The following is a 24,681-nucleotide window of genomic DNA, read 5'->3' as shown; positions in this document are numbered from 1 at the left end:
AGAGAGAGAAGGAGAGAAGAAGAGAAGGTGCCCGGTGTATTATAGGGGGGTCCTCCGGCAGACTAGGCCTAAGTCAGCCTAACTAGGGGCTGGTACAGGGCAAGCCTGAGCCAGCCCTAACTATAAGCTTTATCAGATGACACTTCTGAGGAAGACTGGAGTCACAGTCAAAACTGTCAAGCAGGTAAAAGAAACATCTCCAACACTTTTTTGTCTGAAGATAAGAAAATATTGAACAAGGTCAATCTTAGCTTCAAGGACAGAGATGGTCTTCTTAAATTCTGAGGACAAATCTGCTTTGTGGCTCTCCAGCAAGCTGGCTAGCGTGGCCATGCTAACACTGCTAGCTGTATCCTCCCTAGACGCGGGGTCCCTTTTGCTTTGTTTTGCAGGTTTAGATGACATTTCTTTAGAGTTTGGAGATTTACGATGTTGTTGAAAAAGTCAGAGAGGTAAATATGGACTTTGACAAGAGAGAGTTTAAAGAATGGGAGCGGAGGGTAAATGCTTCTACTCTTTATCCGCCATCTTGGAATCTCAATATTCCTCAGTCATTTTTCATTTCCCTGCCTGCCATAAAAGTTGACAACACCACGCTGGAGAATGTGGACTACTTCCCTTACCTTGGCAGCCTTCTCTCCTCCAGAGCTGACATAGACTCTGAAGTTAACCATCATCTGAGCTGTGCCAGTGTGGATCATATGCCAGACTCCGGACCAGAATCTTTGACGACCGAGACCTGAGGGCCCAAACAAAGGTCCTGGTTTACAAAAGCCGTAATCCTCCCCACCCTGATGTATGGAGCTGAAACTTGGACCACATACAGTAGACACCTGAAAGTGCTGGAACAATTCCACCAAAGAGTCTTACGTAAAATCCTAAGAACCAACTGGGAGGACAGACGTACCAACATCAGCATCCTGGAAGAAACAAACCAGTAGATGCCCATTATCACAACCATCATAATGCAACACCAACTGCGATGGACAGACCACGTCATCCGCATGCCAAGCAATCGCCTACCAAAGCAGATTCTGTACTCCCAGTTAAAGTAAGGACAGCGGGCCCCTGGTGGGCCAAAGAAGCGCTGTAAAGACAACATCATGAGCACCCTGAAAAAGTTCAACATCACATCAGCCAACTGGGAGGACCTTGCTCTGCACAGGCACAACTGGAGGAAGGCAGTGCAAGAGGGGACAGTACAGTACAAATCTGAACTCCGCCGTGCCACACCACTCACCACCTCTACTTTCCCTTGCCCACACTGCACCAAGATATGTGGATCACGGATTGGCCTCTACAGCCATCTGAAGACCCACAAGTAGGCAACCCTATGAAGAGGACAGTCATACTCGCTTCGAGTGACCGCCGATGATGACTTAAGTAAAGGATCTGAATACTTCCTCCACCACTGCTGCTGACACAGCCATTTACAGCATCACTAATGTTTTGCCATTGCCAGTTTTTGATTTTCCTGTAAAACTACTACTGACACTTTGGAACCATATTTACTGTGTTAAAGTTTATTAAACAGTATGTCAATTTCACTACTGCGGAAGTTCTTCTTCTTCTTCTTCTCCCAGCCATGTTTTTTTGGTGACGTCTCTCCATTCTTGGACATATGTCAGAGTCTTTGCACACAACACAATACCTGCCCTTATATGATGTCTCGGCTATTAGGTGACTTATGATAAAGTGGGATTCATCATTGAGCAAACCTGGGTAAGAGCAGATTTGGATGGTTCAGAACATTTGCTGCATCTGGAGGTGACTTCTCTTATTTTTCTCTTGGCAGAAAATTAAGTGAAAACATAAGAGAAACGTAAGAGAATGTTTCTGCATCAGGCCCATTGTCACTTATTTGTTCATGACTAAATGTTATACAGAAGGTGAATTCCAACAATTTTACTCATCAAAGCGTTTCTCCAGGTGTTGGGAGGTTCAACTACATATGTGAAAAAAGTTGGATTAAGATTTTTGTGGCGCCAGAGAGCCATGTGAGGTCTGATAAATTGTGTGAAAACAAGAGACTACTAACATATTACACCTAGATCACTAAGTGAACTGTGAGCAGTCAAGTTGCATCATGGGTAATTTAGGTGCCACGTTTTGACAAGGTAGAAAAAACCCCCATTGAATTAAAAATATGACATATCTGGTTCTTTTGGATCAATTTTGATAGTGAGCTTGACAATGATAAGGGAGTGCTTAATCAGCGGAGTCCTTGTTTAAGAATTGAAGAGAAAAATTCAGGAACTCTTTTTTTGTGTAGAAGAATAATGTTTTGTTTTCCTGTCCTGTTAATTCTCTCACAACCCTTTAAATTTATCTTATGACAACCTCAAGTGAACACACAGGCAAACACACACTGATATTAACACTTTCCCCGCCAGAGTATTATTTTTGATCATATTCACTAATCTCTCAAGACCCACATAATAATTAGTTCTATCAATACATTAACAGAATATACACAGAACTAAAGAAGGGACCTCCTATTTTTTAACACAATAAACCATTTTAATCTATCTTATTCCATTTCTTTATTATCACCACTTGAATTTGTGCATTTTCATTAAAAAAACAAAACAACAACAACATTTCGGACAAAAAGCTGAGAATAATGCATTTTTGTCGAAGACAGTCATTTTCAAGTATGAAATCAATTTATATGTACTTTTTTGTTTTTTGAATTGTATAAATGAAAATAGTAATAATAATAATAACAATAATAAAATTGTAATAATAATGGAAGTAATATTCTCTTTGAGGTATAGCAGAACACGTCACATTCAGTGATTGTGCAGTCTTCTGTTGTCTCCCTCTTCTGTGGTCGTCTTGTTTGTGTATCACTGTCACTGTCATGTCATTTGTTTGTTTGTGGACACAGCAGTGTTGTTCTATTTCACAATAATAATTATAATAATATAATAATACATCAGATTTATATAGCGCTTTTCAGGACATCAAATTGAATTAAATTTTGAATTTAAAATCCTACTGTTAACTTATAAAGCTCTAAATGGTCAAGCTCTGTCATATCTTAGAGAGCTCATAGTGCCATATTATCCCACCAGAACACTGCACTCTGAGGATGCAGGGTTACTCGTGGTCCCTAAAGTCTCCAAAAGTAGATCAGGAGCCAGAGCCTTTAGATCAGGAGCCAGAGCCTTCAGCTATCAGGCTCCTCTCCTGTGGAATCATCTTCCTGTTGTGGTGCGGGAGGCAGACGCCATCTCCACATTTAAAACTAGACTTAAGACTTTCCTCTTTGATAAAGCTTATAGTTAGGGCNTATTGTACCACAGTAGCCAGAACTATAATTATAATATTATTACTTTCATTAATGTTGTTGTAAGCTATTGTCATTACTGTCTGTCCTGCATCTCTCTGTCTCTCTCTCTGTTTCTCTCTCTCTCTCTCTCTTTCTGTCTCATTGTGTCATACGGATTACTGCTAATTCATTATGCTGATCTGTTCTGTACGACATCTATTGCACGTGTGTCCGTCCTGGAAGAGGGATCCCTCCTCAGTTGCTCTTCCTGAGGTTTCTACTGTTTTTTCCCCCGTTAAAGGGGTTTATTTGGGGGAGTTTTTCCTTATCTGCTGTGAGGATCCAAAGGACAGAGGGATGTTGTATGCTGTAAAGCCCTGTGAGGCAAATTGTGATTTGTGATATTGGGCTTTATAAATAAAATTGATTGACTGATTGATCAAAGACGCTTTACAGTGCTAAAAAATAACAATGATAATAAAATAAAAATGAAAAATAAGTAAAAAAAAAAGGTTGTGTAAGAGTGCCCCCTATCTTGCCAGAATATCTTGCAATGGCGGGGAAGTGTTGTATCATAAATGACCAAAAATCTTGTCAAAGGCGGGGAAAGTGTTAATGATATATCCTATTTTATATTTTTTGTCATTGTCAGACACAGATTGCTAACACTGTCATGGTGACCTCAAGTGTGAAGCCCCTCTCCTGTTCTCCCAGGTGCGAGGAGTTGGCCCTCTGAGCAGACGAGGCTTCTACCTGGCTTTCCAGGACATCGGCGCCTGCATTGCCCTCACCTCTGTGCGGGTGTACTACAAACGCTGTGTGGGTGTCAGCCGTAACCTGGCGGTGTTCACTGATGTGGTGACAGGTGCCGACTCGTCCTCTCTGGTGGAGGTCAGGGGTCAGTGTGTGGATCACGCAGAGGAGAGGGACACACCCAAGATGTACTGCAGCGCTGAAGGGGAGTGGCTGGTGCCCATCGGGAGGTGTGTGTGCTCGGCTGGATTCGAAGAACACAGAGACTCCTGTGTGGGTAAGTTGACTCAGCATTCTCTCATACCTGACATGGTGCACTTATAATGGACAAGTGTGTTTATTGGTTTGTTTTGTTTAAACTGGGGTGAGCACTGTCATTTTAACTGGTGCTGAACAAGGAACACCAATTCAAACAAATTCAGGTGTGTTTTTTTTCTGATGGGGTGGCTGTGGCCCAGAAGGTAGAGTGGATTGTCCACTAAATGGAAGATTGGTGGTTCAATCCCTGGCTCCTCCAGTCCGCATGTCAAAGTATCCTTTGACCAAGCTACTGAACCCCAAATTGCTCCTGCTGTCTGTTCCCTCAGTGTGTGAGTGTCTTAAAAACTGTGCAGCAGGTGGCATCTTATACGGTAGCCGCAGCCACCACTGTGTGAATGGGCGAATGTGACTTGTAGTGTAAAAAGCGCTTTGAGTGGTTAGAAGACTAGAAAGGCACAATACAAGAGCAGGTCCATTTACCAAAATAAGACCAATCATTGTGTGATAGCACATACATTTTAGCTTGAATTCAAAAGCTGAGCATCAAGGCTAGTATACTCAATCCATGTTCCATTAGGAGGCTGATTTCCTAAGTGATTTATATATGAACTATTTATAAAATCTCTAGGTAATTTTACGTAATCATTTATTAATCATGGGTAGGGGATTTCCCTGGTCTAGAAAAGGGAGTTCAAACAAAAGTGCGTTGTACTTGTGTCCTACTTAATGTATTTTGGTAGTTCCTCATTAGAAAATTAATGAAATGTGGTAACAAGGCAGTAATATAGGCTACCCACCCCTTCACAGTACAAAGCCCCCTTCTTTGTACCCTGTTTCTGGCTGTTTATGAATTATAAGTTGTAGTCTCGACTAAAGCTGGGGACAGATCTGAGAACAATTAATTCTCCTCTTCATGAAAATATAACAATAGAGATGAGGAGAAAGGAAGAAGAGAAGAGAAAGAAACTGAGGATAAACGTAGAGTTAGGATCAGATGGTGAACAGAGTGACAAGGTTAACACTAGTCTGACTCACAGGATGCAGGCTGTGCGTATAAGCCTGCTTTTTTCAAAACGTTCTCACTCCCAACTCGTCAAATACGGCAGCTTACTAAGTGGTCCTACACTTCAGTAGCACATACAGCGAGCAGCAGCAGCGACCCACTGTCTGTTTGACACTGGCACACTGTGAGGAGAGAAACAGAGTGCTGTTGGTTTTACACAGGACACATCCAGTGGTCTCCGGGATGAAAGTCCTATGTTTGTCCCATCCACCACCCCTCCTTCCTGCTCTGCTCAGACTTTCTCACTCTTCATACTACATCATTGTCATGGACAGGTTTATATTGGAGTTAGGTGCTATGCGTGCTGGAATCAGTTGCTGATGGCCAATGATCAAGTTGCCGTGTTTGACTCCCTGGGAATGAAAACAGGCAGCTATCTTTTGCAACATTATGGTTTTTGTATCAGAAATGGTTAAAAATTGTCTTGTCTGCTGCATTTTCTGCATTAAATTATTTACTACTGGTATTAATACTCCACATACCTGCCAACATATTGGCCCTCATTTATCAATCTAACGTACAAACCAGCACAGATCTGAGTGCAGAAATCATCTAACCGTAGGGTTCACGTGTGATTCATGAAATGTTTTTATCTCAACAATCACAGAATGATTGCGCATTTCTTAATATGGCTGCTGAAAACAATCATCATCTAAATATACCACCTCAATATATTCTGGCTTTAGAGGCCTCGCTCCTGAAGTTTATAACATGGAGAGGCTTAATACAGCCAACAAGAGGAACTTCTCTGAGCTAGAAGTAAAAACATTGATGTTCCAGTTTCAATTTGGCAGCCTGAAAAGTGCCATCAAAGAAAGTGCACTATGGGAAGAAATCACTGCTGCGGTCAACAGCGCTGCAGTGGACAGTCCAACCTGATCTCACAGAAATACATGAAATGACCATGACCTCTTAACACCGCATTCTGTGGTGGCAGCACGTAATGGATTGCGGATGGCTCCATGTGATGGTGTTTCCTCTGTGGTTCTTTGGTGCTCAGCCTTATTTTTTTCTTCTTATTTATTTATTTATTAGTGGCGTTTGGATTCGGTTACGGTGGACGGATGGCAGTTTGAAATGGAATGAAGCCCACAGACGGCAGACAGTAGCTACAAAACAGTAGTGGAATGCACCCCATCCGCCCACAGCACAATGCTCTTAAAGTCCTATGCTAACAAAAGCTGGCAAATACATTTATTTTATTTTATGGCCTTGACATTAACCTGTCATATTGTTGAGTTATCAAGGACACTTTAGTGTTTTTGTGTGTATACAGGAATGTTAAAGATATCATTGAGGAAAATGAGGCTGACATGACGTTATCGAATCAGGGAATTTGTGTGTCCACCACGGAAAAGGATCCTAATTGACTTTACATTGGCATTGTTTCCGTGGTACCGGCACGTAATTTTAACCCATTACATGCTCCCATCACGGAATGCAGTGTTAAGAGGTCATGATCATTTCACGTGAGGTCAGGTTGGGACAGTCTGACTTAAGCTTAGGTTGGAATATTTAATTTACGCATCCATGATATGTACCAACCTATAGCCTACATATATTATTAATATTTCCCTATGTAGTAAAATTTACATTGTTATAATAGCAACATGTTCTCACTTCCAACTTCTCACATATCTCCGCTTGTTCAGTGGACCTTCAAGACAATATGTGCGATGTGTCCTGGGTGTGTCTGTTGTTGACGTTCTGGGACGCTATATCAATTTACATGCATTGCATCTTTTTCAAATACACTTCTGTTTTCACATGAAATGTATAGTTTTGGCTCGTTATATTTATACAGTCATTTTCAAAATACACTTGCAGTGTCAATTAAACACTGTGCATTTATATGTATTTCATTGTGCAACAAAGGCACGTGGTCAGGTTAAGAAACCACGCTCCTGGGTAAAAGTCATTGGACCCATCCACTGCCCCACCCAATAACCTGAAAAGGACTTTCCAGGTCCTTAAATTGTATTGTCTGGTGGTGTTATAAACTTATCCTGCCGACGCCGAATCATTCTGCCACAAAAGGCTGGCTGTTTTTTATTGGTATCTGACGTGGAAATCAATGACCAAGCCACGGTATTTGACAACTTTGGAATGAGACCAGGTTGGCTATGGTTTGTCAGTCTTCAAAAAAAAAAAAAAAAAATCTGGTAAATCAGAGCCGGATACCAATGGTGTTCATCCTTTGGTCCGGCTGGAGCCAGTCCCACAGAGCCAGGCAACTGCCATCTGTGATAGAGAGCTCACATAGAGGAGGCATTTACAACTTTCATTTACTTTTTCATAGGGTACACATTTTAAGTGATTAATATGTGGCTGCAAATATTTAGATGTCAATCAGAAAATGGTATAATAACAATTTTCCAATTCATCCAGATTTACTGCTGCATGGCCATTCCGCACTGACTCAAAGTGGAGTACACTAGCTGAGACCTGACTGCATGGAAATGACAGTATGCCTGGTTCTCTGTCGTATCTTCTTTTCATATATGCGGGCAAATATTTGTATCATGTACCTAAAATAATCATAATGAAATATGCTTTGTATTTGGGGAAAGGAAAGAAGTCTAACCTGAGTCTAAATAAAATGTTGCTGTGAATGAAATGGGGCTTAACATTCAGCTTTTCAAAAAATATCAATACAATCATTTTGGAAAGGTATTGTTCTTTATCAACGTACAAAACATACAATTAACAGAAAAAAATACCATGGCTGGGACAGTTCTAATATAAACATCATTGTATTGCCACTTTGAGGTGGTTGGAAGAAGACTTTAAGCCAACATCAGTGATCACATCAGAGTTTCAGGCATCAGTAACACAGTTTTCAACACGAAAAAACTTTTAGGGTTGGATTTATCATTATAGATTTCTTTTACAGCATCTTCCAAAATACACTGCAATTCAAGGTTGGATTACAAAGCTAAGAAAGGGATAACGGAAGATAGCTTCTGGGCAAAAATAAGTATGTTTCTCACATGCAGTGTTTCAGAGATGTTTAATGCTAGTAATGTTATTATAACCAAAATAATCACAGATATCGCCACAGCCCCATGGCGGTATTGTGACATCACAAAATGAGAAAGCTGAAATAAACAAAACAAAAACAACAAAGGCAAACAGGCTATAATAGCTCATAAGACAAATTATAATTTTTATATCTATTCAGAGAGCTGTGCATATCCTAATAATTTGTTTTCAACACTACCATAGTTAACCCCAAACATATTCACAACATTTAGTCAACATCTGACCTGAGAGGCAGAAAGGAGAGAGCCTAACTGATACCAGCACTGTCCTTTGAACTAGTTCCCTGTCACTCTATATGACTTCATACTGCATCTCTAGGTTTTGTGTAAAAAATTATGTGTGAACACTTACCAGTCCTGAAGTAAAGGGCAGCAATGAATCAATCTTTTCTTTGAACCAAGAGAAACAAATTCCAAGACTGGCATATTCTGCTGAGGATGCTGGAAATAATATTGGTTCCTTTTGCCTCAATTGGTGGATCTGCTGAAGTGTCTCTAGAATGTAAAAAGCCTTCAAAGCAACCAGTGTTTGGAACGTTACTTTAAAAAAGTAATTAGTTATAGTTACTTGTTACTTTTCCCAAAAAGTAACAGAGTTAGTAACTGAGTTACTGCACTATAAAAGTAACTAATTACCTGGAAAAGTAACTATAGCGTTACTTTTTTTATCAAAAATTCAAATATGTCAAATTGCTTGGACCCCCCCCCCTCCCCAATGGAACTGTATGTAATGAAACTCAACACTGAATATGTTAAATGAATGAAATTGAAATAATAATAATAATAATAAATAAATAATAATAGAATAAATCATTATTATGAAATGTACTCTTATCTACGCTACAACACTATCATGCGTTTAAATAACACATTAGACAGACTTTACAAAAAAACAAGCCCAAAGTCGCAGTTAATAAGCAGACCTGACAATCCTGCTTGTGTGCTTGTGAATACCCGCCCTACTCTGCCTCTGATTGGTTTATGATGAAATTTTACTCTCCCTAAGCCAATCATCATCACATATGCAGTTGTCTCTCCCTCCCTTCCCCTTCCCCCTCACCTGCCCTCACCAAAGAAAAAACAACTTTAGAGCTCCGCTGAGAAGGAGCTTGCTTAGGTGAAAGCCGCTTCACTGAACTCAAGTTAAGCCGAGTAATGACGCATTTTATTGTGTGTAACGGTAACGGCATTACAATGGGGGAGACCAGGGCAGGAATTTCACAAGGGCCACGAGGGCCCTCTTAATTTGGCCCCATAAGGCCACAGTGGCCTTGATGCCCCACCCGCACTGCCCCAGGTGATTTTGCGGTTTTCTCCTCTGCCTCTTTCCTGTCAACACGGCTTTGACACCTGCGTCTTTTGAGAAAGAAAAAATGTGATGACATTCTGGATTCTCGGACAGGCTATAACAACAGTTTGACACCAGTCTATGTAGGCTAACACTTTATCTGCACATGTACCTGAGACAGTGACCTCAGGAGGGACAGAGAGCAGGATGAATGACTGATACTGATGTTTGTCTTCATGCTGAGATAACGTGACTTTCTTCACTCAATATTGTGATGTCAGGAGGAATGTTTATATTCCAGTGAGATATTATTGGGTTTTAAATGAGGTAAGGTGTGTGTGTGTGTGTGTGCGTGTGCATGTGTGTGTGTGGAGAAGAGGGGAGAGGGAGATGCTGGTAGAGAGATAGTGTGTGTTATTAGATACTGTTAATGTCACTTATTATGCTTCTGTGCATTGATAGCTCTTTTTTAGTCTGTTTCTGCATCATGTTGAGGAGGGCCATGCCTGTATATATAAATATATATATATGTATGCAAAAAAAAAGTGGACACTCGCTGCTAAAAATGTGGCCCATCGACATGATCTGGTTTTGAAATGTAGCCCAGTTGAAATAGTAATTGAACAGCCCTGCTGTAGTTAGTTTGTTTGTTAGCTATCTAACAACACATCAAAAATAATTGTAAGCCAGTCTTGTTCAGTGAATCAGTTTATCATGTACACTCAAAAAATATTTAGGCCTTATATTTAAGATTGTTTGCTTATAAATACATAAACCTGGTTGTTCTATATTTAAAACACATTGGGTTTATTAGTGCTATTAAATAAATCACATTATTACTTATTATTCTCATTATTACTTGAGCTTGTTTTATTTACTCATTTCACAGATAGTTATACATTGTTAGTCCTTAAATTAAATTCATTATGCACGTGGACTTAAAATCATTGTTTTATTTTATGACCTTGCTGCCCTGACTTTTGGCCTTGGTGCCCTCAAAAAATTGACAACACGAAAGGCCAAGTGGCCTTGCCCCTAAAATGATGAAATTCCAGGCCTGGGGTAGACAGTAACTTCTTTGATTACTCGTTACTGAAAAAAGTAGTGCCGTTAGTAACGCCGTTTATTTATAACGCCGTTATTCCCATCACTGGAAGCAACACATGAATATGGAAAAGTTCTAACCTTTCTAGTGAATCAAAAAGACTGTTTGAAGTTCTGGCTGTGGATCCTGTAAAAAGTTCAAGGTCTGGTCAAAAGCTTCTCTGAGGTCGAACACTTTTTTCAAGTAGGTAAATAGTGAGAAAATAGCTGTGTGTCTGTTTTAGCTGCAGTTTGTGCTCTCATTCAGCTGCTGATGACGAATAATAAGCACCATGTTTTAGATGCAAATACTATTGATTCTCTCTTGTTTTCCTCTTTTGAAAACACATTGTTTGATTTTTTCTTTTTTGATTTTTCACAAGGTTTTGATAGGTTGATCTCATGTGGAGACCTGTGCATATTTCAGGTTGCCATGGGTTACAGTAATTAAAACCTATTAATCACAGAGCGATGGATAATTAAACGCTAAAAGCAGTTTGTCAGCTCAACGAGCCGAACGAGACACGCAACACCGGTTCGCTTGCATCCCCCCCTCCTTCTCCTCCTCCTCCCAACATCTACACACACACAAACACACATACACACACGCGTGCGCGCACACACACACACACACACACACAAACACACACACACGCATGTTATCATCCTTTTACATACACACAAATCTCTGTTGTGTTTTACCAATCTGAGGCCAGGCCACCCTTTTGGCTCGACACAGTGACAGCTCCTTGTCAAAATGTGTTTAAAAGCACAGATCGTGGAGTGTATGTGTGTGTGTGTGTGTGTGTGTGTGTGTGTGTGTGTGTGTGTGTGTGCGTGTGTGTGTCCAGTTCAGATGGCCACTTTCTATAATTAGTTGCAGCCAATTTGTATCAGCACAGAAATGCAAAACAGAGCCCCTAAAGAAAGCAGAGAAAAGGCTGGAGGGAAAAAACACCTCCAGTCTTGTTTTGTTTATGGAACTGATTTTACCCACATTTCAGCTCTGATTTGAATGCAACACACTGATGTAAGTTATCTGAGGTAATACAGATATGATCTTTTATGGAGGGAAAAGCATAAAAGCATCTGAAAATAGAAATAATTTGCTTTATGATAATCTTCACCTGGAGGTGATGTTTTTACCCCTGTATTTTATTCACCATTACATCACGGCAGCTGGAGCGCAGTTTTGCATTGGTAGAGGAAGGGGGGAAAAAGAGCTCTTCAATATATTCTCTGCTGGCGTCTCGTCTCTTCTGGCACTAAACTGGGTCGTCGTACTAATTCACCCTTGCCAAAGCCAGCCACAGTCACGCACACACAAGACCAGACAAGACACAGAGAGGAGGGGAGGGCACGAGATGGTGAAAGGAAGAAGGCTTAAGTGGTGAAGGCTTGTATGTGTGTGTGCAGAGAGAGAGGGGGGAAAAATAAGACATGAATGTGCGTGAATATGTGTGTGTATATGAGCGTGCTTAAGTGGTTCTCCCCTGACAAAGGTGCAGAGCTTTGGCTGAGAGCACGACATGGTGTGTGTGTGTGTGTGTGTGTGTGTGTGTGTGTGTGTGTGTGTGTGTGAGCACAGGGTTGCGTGACATGCTGTTAAAAGTGTCACAGGGAGGGAAGCAATGAAACAGGAAGGAAAAAAGAGAGGGAGAAAGACTGGTGGAGTGGTTGACTGGACCCCTCATCCACTTGAGTTTACATCAAAACACTGAGTCTGTGTGTGCATGTGTGTGCCTGTGTGTGTATACATGTGTGCAGGTGTGTACTGTATGTGTGTGTATGTGTGTCTCGGTGTCTCTGTGTATGCATGCCTCCCAGTGCCAGTGAAGAATGGACTAAAGTGCCCCATACAGTGAGAGCGATCGAGGACACACTGATATGAGACACACACACTTAGGCTGGTCACATCTACTCTGCTCAGCCGGCTCATCCAAGCCTGACACACACACGCACGCATGCGCGCACACACACGCACACACACACACACACACACACACACACACACACACACACACACACACACACACACACAGTGGGTTAGTTCACTCCTGTGCAGACCATAGCCAGTCCTCATGCTGCACTGTGCCTCTCATATTTTAATGTGATTTATGGTTGACTTTTTTGGAAACAACATAATCCAGCTACAAGAAAAAGTCATACACTTACTGAAGCTATTACTTCTAAAACAAATAGAGTTAACCCTTAACATAGAGTTTTCCCCTGAAGTCTTCGAGTATCACACTTAAATATTTAAGTCAAGTATTCAGAATATAAAAAAAATATACAAACCCAAGACTCCATGGTTTGAAATCTTCTACCAAATAGAAATATTGTACATGTTTTGTGTTCTTGATCAGGCGTCTTCAACATTTTCCAGGCCAAGGACCCCAACAGAGAGATGAAGCAGGGACCCCTTATGTTGTATAAAATTGAGTTGCATATTAATCTGGGCCTACAATAATGTGTAGGGCAGCCTAAAGTGTTGTGTGTAACAATAATTATTGGCAGGTTCATATATACATTATTCATACATCATGTTTTTTTATGCCTCCATGGTGGCGATACCCATGACCTGAGGCAATATGTTTTAGATTTGTCCACCTGTACGTCCATCCATACGTATGTCCGTCCCATCCTTGTTAACACGATATCTCAAGAACCCTTCAAGGGAATTTCTTCAAATTAGGCACAAATGTCCACTTGGGCTCGGCGATGAACTGATGAGTTTTTGGTGGTCATAGCTCAAGGGTTAATTTCACTGTGACCTTGTTTGTCTCATTCTCATGAACACAATGGGCTCTAGTTTCGCAGACCGGGTGAGGCGGAGGCGCAGCGCACCTGCGCTTCGCCAACTGGGTGTGGCCAGGTGGATTTTGCAAGTTTGGCACACCCTGCGCCTGGCGCAGCTACTCCTCTTTCCCACCTCCGTCCCTCCTACCTGCGCAAGTCGGAAAGAGGAAGGAGAGAAGGCATGGAGTGGGTTTTACACACATCACACCAATCAAATGAGCCCCTCTCCTCGCCCTTAAATGCGCCGCGCGAAGGCGTAATGAGAGTTTACTCAATTCGCCATGGCAGAAGAGAGCAGCAGCGTCAGACGGCCAAACTTCTCCCAGGAGGAAACTGATGTTTTGGTCCGGGAGGTCCAAGCTCGCAGTGTCCGAATATACGGAACTGCGAGCAGACCTCCACGGGCTGATGATGCAAAGGTAGCCTGGGAGGAGGTCACCACAATTGTAAATCAATGTTGCGTTTCTCTCGTGCGCGCGCGCTCTCTCTTTCTCTCTCGCAGTCTCACTCTGTTTCTTTTCTTTTGACTTTTCTAAGATGACAGATGCTGAATATATACTCCCTATCTGATGCTGTGGCTGTTTGTGGTTGGCTGAGAGGGATGTGAACTCATTAGTTTGCAGCTGTGTTAATCAAATCAGGTTGGGTTTCCATTACGCGTGCCAAACGTGCCAAACGGTGCCAATCCCCTTTGATCTGACATCAGATGTGACGGGACAGTCGATATAGAGATACATTTATGTGCTGATTGCAGATAGTTGCATTGAATAGTGGGTTTTTGGGTACTTATTGCATTGTTAATGTGCCTGATATTCTGGAAACCTGCCTGCACTCCACCTGCGCTCCCCCTGTGCTGACAGTAGACGTGGTTTCAGCTGGCAAGCTTTTAGCGCACCTTCGGCGAAGCCTTTTGGCACGAAACTGTCACTGCGCCAAGCTGGATCTGTCGACACCTCCCCCTGCTGCGCCGCCACACCCCTCTCAGCGCACCTCGGTCTGCCAAACTACCAAACTGAGCGCGCCTTGGGTTGCGCTGCTCGAAACTAGCTGCGCTGAGCCAGGAAACTAGAGCCCATAATCTCAAAACCACCTTAAGGGTCTTTCTTTAATTTTGACACAAACTTTCACTTGGACTGAATGGATTAGAATTTAGTGGTTGAAGGTCAAAAGTCAAGGTCAGTGTGACCTCACAAAAAATGTTTTTGGCTGTAACTCAAGAGTTCATATGCTGATTATGACAAACTTCATACAAATGTCTGAGAGGATAAAATATTGAAGTGATGGCATTTTATATCCAAAAGGTCAAGGTCATCTTCACTGTAACATCATAATGCATAAACACATTTTTGACCATTACTCAACGTCATATCTCAGGAAAAGAAGGGGAGACATTTGATATTTGATACGAATTTGTGACACTAATCTTGGGTGCCCACCTTGAAACTGTGGTAACTGTATAGATCTTCTGTGCTGCCGTGGGGAAGATGTGTGTGAAGCATCCATGTTTTCATTGACATAGATGTAAACTGTAAGAGAAACATGACTGGTGTGTGGAGGCATACAGCTGTGGGGCAGTAATTCTAGTTTTAGTTTATTTTTGGGGATTTTTTTATTGCTTTATTGACAGTGCAGCTCAAAAGGGACAGGAAAAAGGGAAGAGAGGGGGGTGGACATGCAACATAGGGCCGCAGGTCAGACCAAAATCTGTACTGCTGCCAAGAACCCAGCCCATGCAGGGCGCACACGCCACCAAGTGAGGTCGCCCAATTCAAACATCATGTTTGTGTATGAGGTGGATGGTGTAGATAGATAGATAGATAGAGATCCTGAGGATGGCCTGCACCTCGCTCTGTGTGTGTCTCTCCACCACAGTCCCCACTGAATCTAAGCTCCTGCTAAGCACTGAACCCACTTTCTTGCACTTGCTTCCACTGATTGGTAAACCATACACACATAAAATAACCTCAGCTTCCAGACAAAGAAGAGCCTACTCTGCTCCTTCCTGTGTCTGTATTCACTGGCCAGTCCAGATTATTGTCTAAGTGCACGCCCAGGTATTTGTACATTTGTACCACCCACCTCAATGTCCTCCCCTCAGATGTTGACTGACTGGAGGATGGAGGGCTTAGACCTGTGCAGGTCCATCATGACCATATCCTTTGTCTTGGAGGTGTTAAAAAGAAGGAACTTCTTCTCACCCCAGTCACTAAAGGACCTCACCAGCTCCCTGTACTCTACTTCCTGCCACAATAGCTGTGTCATCATAATATTTATGGCAGGAGTACTGTGTCAGAGTCTCTAGTTAACTCAAAGCGATACAGTGTGGCTCACAAAAATATCCATGCACTACAAATAACAATACAGCTAACTGGCCAATATGTTTCAATAGTACATTGCTGTTTGCTAATGTTGTGGTCAACAATACAGTATTATGGCATCAAACGGAGGCACCACTTATGTTGTGAACATAAATTAGGGCTTCACGTGGAGGCACCAATTATGTTGGGGTCAATTGGCTATCGGAAATAATTAATAATTATTAATAATAATTAGCCTAATAATTATGTTAAATAATGTGACTTAATTAACATTAAATCACCTCGTGGGGCACCATTCCCGTCAAGGGAAAAATGATAGCCAGTTAAAGATATCAGTCTCATAAAATATGCTAAACTATTAATTTAGAGTTTTGATTAATAATTAAATTAATGACAATAACCAAAATTAAGATTACGTTAAACAGACTATGATTCCAAAGAATTATATTTATTCACAAAGTAGCAAGGCAAAACCAAAACACACAAATTCTAACTAACTATATACAAGCTTGGTGTGTATATGGCTGTGTGTGTGTGTGTGTGTGTGTGTGTGTGTGTGTTTGTGTGTTTGTGGGTGAGAGAGAGAGAGAGAGAGAGAGAGAGAGAGAGAGAGAGAGAGAGAGAGAGAAAGACAAAGGCGGGTTTGGTGATCAAAGAGCTGTTTGGCCTACAAAACAAAATGGCTGACAACAGAGAACTAAAGCTGGCCGAATCAAAGATGGCTTCGGATTGGGGGAGGTGTTTGTCTAACCGTGTGGTCAGGACAAAGACAAAGGAAAAGAAGCGGGAACTTTGAAATGCCTGTTTGGGTGTAGCTCTGTTGAAAGCCGATTTGTTAATGAGTCTATGTGAATGTGATATGTGTTGCAGATGGTCTGGATAAGTGCAGAGATTGTTTCATTGTGTGCAAGAATCTGTTTGTGAACAGTATTAGCAAACTAAACACTTAGCTTTGGTGAAGCCAGCTAACCAATGACCTAACTGCAAACCATCACAATAACTCATTACAGCATTTAATCACATTCAACAAGTTAAACAGTCTTGCTTAGCCTGTAAAGCTGTGATGAAGCTATGCCCAGTTGTTACTTTACCGATCCTTGAGTGGATGGAAGAAAGAGTCACTTGGTGGTGTACTACTTTGTTAGCCGGCAGAAGAAAGTGGGAAAGAGCTGTGGTTCCAGGTGCAGTCTTTGTTGTGTCCTTTGTTCCAAAGGTGAAACTCTGAGGAAGCTGGTCGCTCAGGGTTTAGCAGAATTAGACGCTGGGTGCTAACTCACTTGGTTCTCTTTGTTGCTGGAAAGGTAGTTGCAAACCTTGTGCTTACAAGAGAGTCGATGATCAATTGCCCTCCCTTTAGTGGTTTGGGGCAATGGAGCAAGGGTCTGGGCCTCTGGGCTGTTCCAGGCCCAGCAGAGAAGAGATGTGAGCTGTTCAGCAGCTCTAGAGTAAGAGAGCAGGACTGTCTGAAGGGAGCAGACCTTCTACAGATGCCTGTGACATCACAGAGTCACATGTCACTGTAAAAGTCCTGTCCAATCAAGTTGTGAGACTCGTGTCTCACTGAGGTGTGAGGTGAGACATCCTGGAGATGGGTGTCAAATAGTTGTCTTTGTTTGGAGAACAAAGAGCATGCAGAGAAGGAAGCCTTTACATGTCCAGTTTAGATTTTACCAAATGACAAATCATCTGTGGTCCTGTGAACCCCAACACTAACTAGTTGAGCTAACATGTTTGCACAAGCATTCATGGGTAAAAGTTAGCATGATAATAATAATAATAATAATAATAATAATAATAATATGTTGGTAAATGTGTATTTTCAGACATATTTTGATTTTTGAAAACAAAAAACAAAATAAGACAAAAAAAATTAATTTAAATGAAATTACCAAACAATAATTTGGCAGTAACTGTGAGGACAAGGATGGGCCCCCTGTTAAAGTTATCTGTTTTTTGTTTTGAAGCCCCTGAAACAGCTTTCACATCTTAAATATTTCTTTGCATCATAAAATATTTATGACCAACAAGCAACATCAAAATTAAAGTTGGGAAATAAACATCCTTGGTAATTATTTATTTAAAGTTTTACAAAACTGAGCTCATCTACTTCATTGGGGTTGTGTGGCTGCAAGTGATCAGGTTTGAGTGTCTGTGGCCTGGCAACAAAAGCAAACAACTGTGATAAATTTGCCAAAACAAACCCAGTACTTTCATTCAGGATAAGAAGCTTACAGAGAAAATATGTTTTCGGGGCCTTTTACATGAAGATGAAAGGTGAGCAGAATGTTACTTAGCTTTAATTGAAATAAAAATCAACATTTAATATTTCCTAAAAGTTTATTAGTATATTAGTGAACTGATAATTATGCATTCATGTATTATGTATATATATATATATATACATATATATATATATATATGTATCAAATCAAATCAAATTTATTTATAAAACACATTTAAAAACAACCTAGGTTGACCAAAGTGCTGTACAGTAAAGGTAAAATCACAAAATAACAAAGTGCAGAGATCAAGATACGTAGCAATGTAATGCATAGTCCCATGTACACAAGTCCAAAAGTAGAGGAACAAATTGGAGAGTGGAAATACAAAACAAAGTTTGGGTGCAGCCACAGTGAACGCACGATCCCCTTTGCCCTTTAGCCTCGATCGAAGCATAGCCAGAAGCTGCTGGTTTGAAGATCTGAGTGCTCTGGAATTTAAAAGGGGACATAAGAGCTCAGAAATATATTGGGGAGCCAGGCCATTAACAGCTTTAAAAACAAACAATAAAACCTTGAATTCAATCCTGTAATTGACTGGTAACCAGTGCAGGGATGCCAGCACAGGTGTTATGCTGTCTCTTTTCCTTGTGCCAGTTATCAGTCTTGCAGCAGCATTCTGGACAAGCTGCAGGTGTGACAAGGAAGATTTAGGGACACCCAGATATAATGCATTGCCATAGTCCAGTCGGGAGGTGATCAAGGCATTTGTGATGGTTTTTAAGTGGTTTGAAGAAAGGAAAGGTTTAATTTTGGAGATGTTTCGGAGCTGGAAAAAGGACCCTTTGACAACAGTATTGATTTGTTGGTCAAATTTTAAGGCAGAATCGAAGACAACACCAAGATTTTTTGCATAGGCATGGAGGTTTGGTGACAGCGGACCTAAGTGATCAGTTAAACTCTGGACAGAGTGGGAGGGACCAAAAAGTATGACTTCGGTTTTGCTGTCGTTAAGTTGGAGGAAGTTTAAGGCCATCCAGCATTTAACTTCATGGAGGCAGTCAAGAAGGGACTTAACTGTGCTGTTATTGTTATTGCCGGGTTCTAGTGGGAGGTAGAGCTGCGTGTCATCGGCATAGCAATGATAGGAGATATTGTATTTTTGAAAAATGGAGCCTAGAGGGAGCATGTACAGGGTGAACAGAATGGGTCCTAAAATGGAGCCTTGAGGTACTCCACAGGTGATGGGGGCAGATGAGGAGATATGGCTACCGGACTTGACAGAAAACAATCTATTTATTAAGTAAGATGTAAACCACTGGAGGGCGCAACCTCGAATGCCAACTTGATGCTCCAGATGGTGCAGGAGAGTATTGTGGGCAAGCGTGTCAAAGGCAGAGCTAAGGTCTAGCAACACTAGTAGGGCACAATTACCAGAGTCCATGCACAACAAGAGATCGTTTGTGACTCTGAGTAGTGCTGACTCGGTGCTCTGACGTGTCCTGAAACCAGACTGAAATTTCTCCAAAATGCTATTGTCTTCTAAGAAAGGCAAGAGCTGAGAATAAACCATTTTTTCTAGAACTTTGGAGAGAAAGGGCAGTTTTAATATAGACCGGAAGTTATTTAAGATGGAGGGATCAAGGTTTGGCTTCTTGATAATGGGTTGTACAATCGCATGTTTAAACGAAGAAGGAACAGAACCATTGGCTAAGCTACTGTTAAGGATGAGAGAGATAGTGGGACCAACAGTGTCAAAAACATCCTTTAACAGGCGGGTAGGAACAGTGTCTAGTGGGCAAGTAGATGGCTTGGTGTGTGAAATGATATCTTTAATGTGAATAAGGGACACAGGCTCAAACTTGCTTAGGACAATAGAGCAAGGGGGCGGGGGGCAGGAGGGTCATAGTCAGGAGGTGAAATAGCAGACCGGATGTTAGCAATTTTACAAGTGAAGAAATTTAAAAAATCATCACAAGTCACTGTGGATGGTTCGGGGCAGGCAACAGCGGCAGGATGAAGGACTCCATTAATTGTCTCAAAAAGCACTTTGGGGGAGTGTGAGTTTTTTGAGATGATGTCAGCAAAGTATTTCTCCCTAGCTGTTCTAACAGAAAGTTGATAGTTTGTGAGACAGTTTCTCAATATCTCATAGGAGACCTGAAGCCTGTCTTTTTTCCACCTTCTTTCAGCTTTCCTACAGGCTTGTCTGAGAGCGCGAATGTCATCATTGAGCCAGGGTTGAGTTTTTATTTTAGGTTTTCTGATTTTCAGTGGGGCAACAGAGTCCAAGATATCAGCACAAGTGGAATTAAACTGGTTGATTAGCTCCTCTGTGTTCAGGGGGGAAGAGGAGGACACAATGTTGCAGAAGAGCGGAAAAGCTATTTAAGAGTCAGTGAACTTTCTGGCTGAGGACGGGTTTAAGGTGCGAGTATAAGAGGCCAGTAGTTGAGGTTTGGGAACGGTATGAATCATGATAGAAAACTGGATGCACAGATGATCTGAGATCCCCAGATCCTCGATGGCAAGTGAGGGAACAGTCAGACCAAGGGTAAAAACTAAATCCAGTGTATGACCAAGGTTACGGGTTGGGGAACGAACAATCTGAGCAAAGTTAAAATAGTCCATAATATTAATAAATTCAGCAGCTTTGGCATCATTCAGCATGTCGACATGGTAGTTAAAGTCACCAGAGATTAATATTCTGTCATATTTCACAACAATTGAGGAGATAAACTCAGTAAACTCAGACAGAAAAATAGCATCCAGCCTAGGGGGGGCGATACACGACCACACAGAGAACTGGGTCAGAAGCACTGATTTTAAACATCAGGACCTCAAAGCTGGAGAAAACATCAGTACTAATAGGAGTACATTTATGGCAGTTCCTGAAGATGAAATGCCTCCCCCATGACCACTAGGCCTAGGGGAGTTAAATTAGTCATAGCTGGGGAGACTTACTTCCACAAGATGGCTGTGTTCACCAGGTTTCTGCCAGGTTTCTGTTAAAAAGAGGAAATCTAAGTTGGAGGAGAGGATAAAATCATTTAGGATGAAGGACTTATTTGAGAGTGATCTCACATTTAAAAGGGCCAGGTTACACAAGGTGGCAGGGGGGCTACTGAGTTTGATGTGGATGAGGTTGTTTTTATTTGCAGCTTTGGAACTGCCCCGCACACAGGACATTCTCTCTGACAGGATAGTCTGAATAGGGAGAGCAGAACAGTATAATAATTATTACATACATTATTATGCTGATCTGTTCTGTACGACATCTATTGCACGTCTGTCCGTCCTGGAAGAGGGATCCCTCCTCAGTTGCTCTTCCTGAGGTTTCTACCGTTTTTTTTCCCCGTTAAAGGGGTTTTTTTGGGGAGTTTTTCCTTATCCGCTGCGAGGGTCATAAGGACAGAGGGATGTCGTATGCTGTAAAGCCCTGTGAGGCAAATTGTGATTTGTGATATTGGGCTTTATAAATAAAATTGAATTGAATTGAATTGAATTGAATTGAATTGATCCGTGGGGCCAGTAGGAGGAGCTCTCGCTGGAAACAGCACTTTGAGGAGAAGAGGGGGGGCTAGGTGTGTGTGTGACGTCAGATGAAAACAGTCATTCACGTGGGGCATATTGCACGGCGAGTTGAATGTTGCTTGTTAACAGCTGGGAGCCCTGATTGTTTGGGTGAATGCCGTCGGCCTTGAGGAGAGATGTGCCATTCCAGAAGAGATTAAAGTTTTCAAAAAAAGTTACACCGTGAGACCTGCATGCAGATTGAAGTGAAATATATATATATATATATATCTATATATATATATATGTATATATATATGTACATAAATCTGTCGCTCGGAATTACTACATCTATCACCACTGCCTTCTTCTGTTGTTTGTTGATCTCCCTCTCTTTATGTATCATTTTGTCATACGGATTACTGTTAATTTATTATGCTGATCTGTTCTGTACAGCATCTATTGCACGTGTGTCCGTCCTGGAAGAGGGATCCCTCCTCAGTTGCTCTTCCTGAGGTTTCTACCATTTTTATACCGTATATTTTTTGGGGGAGTTTTTCTTATCCGCTGTGAGGGTCCAAAGGACAGAGGGATGTTGTATGCTGTAAAGTCCTCTGAGGCAATTTGTGATATTGTGCTTTAGAAATAAAATTGAATTGAATTGAAGTGCATGGAACATGATGTCCGGTTGGTTAGCCATCACCAGTTTGTCAGTCTGCATCTGGAAGTCCCACAGCATCTTAGCTTGGTCATTCTCCACCACCTTAGGAGGTGTCTTCCATTATGACCTTGTGACCATACTTAGTGCAGATTTTCCTGTACACAATGCCAGCCTCTTGGTTATGGCGTTCCATGTGCATTTTTCCTGCCTGCAACACCCTGCTATTATGTGCTGTCTCAGGAGCATCTTTGCACCTGGGGTCCTGTCTGATGTGGTAGACCCCTGCTTCTCTTGATCTTGTACTAAGTGCCTGTTCCTGTGCTGCCATGATTAGTGCTTCTGTGCTGTTTTTCAGTCCAGCCTTTTAGAGCCACTGGTAGAATTTCTTGATGTCAGCCACTTCTTTAATCTGTCGGTGGTACATGCCATGCAGGGGCTTGTCCTTCTGTAATGGTCCATCCTCCTCTTCTGCATTCTCAGGTTTCTGCTGCCTAAGGTTCACTTAGCAGCTCATCTTTGGGGGCCATTTTCCTGATGTATTCCTGGATCTTGGTTGTTTTGTCCAGGACAGTGGCTCTGACGCTCACCAGTACTCGGCCTCCCTCACTACGCTTAGTGTACTGTCTCAGGGTGCTGGACCTGGGATGAAACCCTCCATGCATTGTAAAAAGCTTCCTTGTCTTGATAGCAGTGGCCTCTATCTCCTCTTTTGGCCAGCTTATTATACCAGCAGGGTATCTAATGACTGGCAGAGTGTACGTGTTGATGGCTCAGACCTTGTTCTTTCCATTCAGCTGACTTTTCAGGGCCTGCCTTACTCTGTGTGGGTATTTGGCTGTGGCCGATCGTCTTCTCTCTCTTGGACACCATCCGACCACACTTATCTAGTCTGAATGACATTCTGATGTCATTGCTGTAGATCCCGGTGAGGTGGATCAGTGAGTCTATGTCTTGCCCACTCCTGGCATACAGCTTGATGTCATCCATGTAGAGGAGGTGACTGATGGTTTTCCCACTTCGGAACCAGTATCCGTAGCCACTCTTTGTGATAAGCTGGCTGACTGGGTTCAGGCCAATGCAGAACAGTAGCAGGGACCATGCATCACCTTGGTATATGCTGCACTTGATAGTAGCTTGTGTAGTTGGTTTTGAGTTGCCCTTCAGAGTTGTTTTCCACAGCCCCATTGAGTTCTCAATGAAGGCTTTTTGTGTCCTGTTGATGTTGTACATTTCCAAGCATTCCAGTATCCATGTGTGTGGCATTGAGTCCTAGGCTTTCTTGTAGTCAATCCAGGCGGTGCACAGGTTGGTCTGCCTGGTCTTACAGTCTTGGGTGACTGCTCTATCAACCAGTAGCTGATGCTTGGCTCCCCTGGTATTACTACCAATTCCTTTCTGGGCCTTGCTCATGTATTGGGCCATGTGCCTATCCATCTTAGCTACTATAATGCCTGACGGAGGCAGGTTAGTGAGCGGTAGCTGGATGGAACGGTTGGTTGAAGTTAACCTACTGTACACCTTTTTATCTATTTCAAAATGATACAATAGTCTATTTCACAGTTCCACGTGTTATCCACTCAGATTGTTATGGTCTTAGATTAGTTTGATTTCTTTGTAAAAAATGAGTGGAGCAAATAATGGGATTTAGGAAAGTGGTATGTCAGTTAGATTCAGCTGTACAATTTTCCATTTCTAGCATCTGATAACATTTAAATGTGAAAGAATTATCTTATGCTCCATAGTATTTTGACTATAGTGTTTTTTATTTTTATTTTATTTTTTTATTTTATTATTATTTTTATTTTTTTCAATTGAGGGTGCAGGCATTTTTGAATAGCACTGTATTCGGGCTGGGAAATTCACCTATCACCGATCACAAGAATATTTCTCCAATCTCGATATATATCCTGAAATGGTTAAAAAAAAAGGGGCTAAATTATATAAAATGATCAAACTAATGTGTAGTGTATTGAGCTGTTATGTGCCATTGCTTTGTATTACACACTGATTAAAAAACCTGGACTGGATCCTGCTGTTACGGCTAATTTTAGGCCCATTTCTAAATTGTCCTTCCTTTCTAAAATCTTAGAGAAGATTGTATACTCTCAGCTCATGGACTTTTTAAATGAACAAAATGTTCTTGAAATTTTCCAATCTGGTTTTAAAACATTGCACAGCACAGAATCAGCACTTTTAAGAGTTTTTAACGACATCTTTTTAGCTACTGACTCTGGTCACTGTGTAATCCTTGTGCTCCTAGACTTAACTGCTGCATTTGACACAGTGGACCATGACATCCTGATTGCTCGTTTGGAGCAGTGGGTGGGCATCAGGGGCTCGGCGCTGGAATGGTTCAGGTCCTACCTGTCTCATCGGACATTCTGTGTCAGCCTTGGTGACTCTGTGTC

At 41.8% G+C, this 24,681-nt stretch overlaps 1 protein-coding gene across 1 annotated transcript in view; it reads left to right on the top strand.

Moving 5' to 3' along the window:
* The window catches only part of epha8 (eph receptor A8), a 343,673-nt gene that overhangs the window by 179,896 nt on the left and 139,096 nt on the right, over window positions 1-24,681 (top strand). Inside the window, exon 6 of the mRNA XM_050038788.1 lies at window positions 3,989-4,304. Coding sequence (XP_049894745.1) covers window positions 3,989-4,304 — 316 coding nt within the window. The remainder of the gene's footprint in view (window positions 1-3,988; window positions 4,305-24,681) is intronic.

This window comes from Epinephelus moara, chromosome 24 (genome assembly GCF_006386435.1).
Source record: "Epinephelus moara isolate mb chromosome 24, YSFRI_EMoa_1.0, whole genome shotgun sequence".
Classification (NCBI taxonomy): Eukaryota; Metazoa; Chordata; class Actinopteri; order Perciformes; family Serranidae; genus Epinephelus; species Epinephelus moara.
This window is presented reverse-complemented; position numbering and strand designations above follow the sequence as displayed.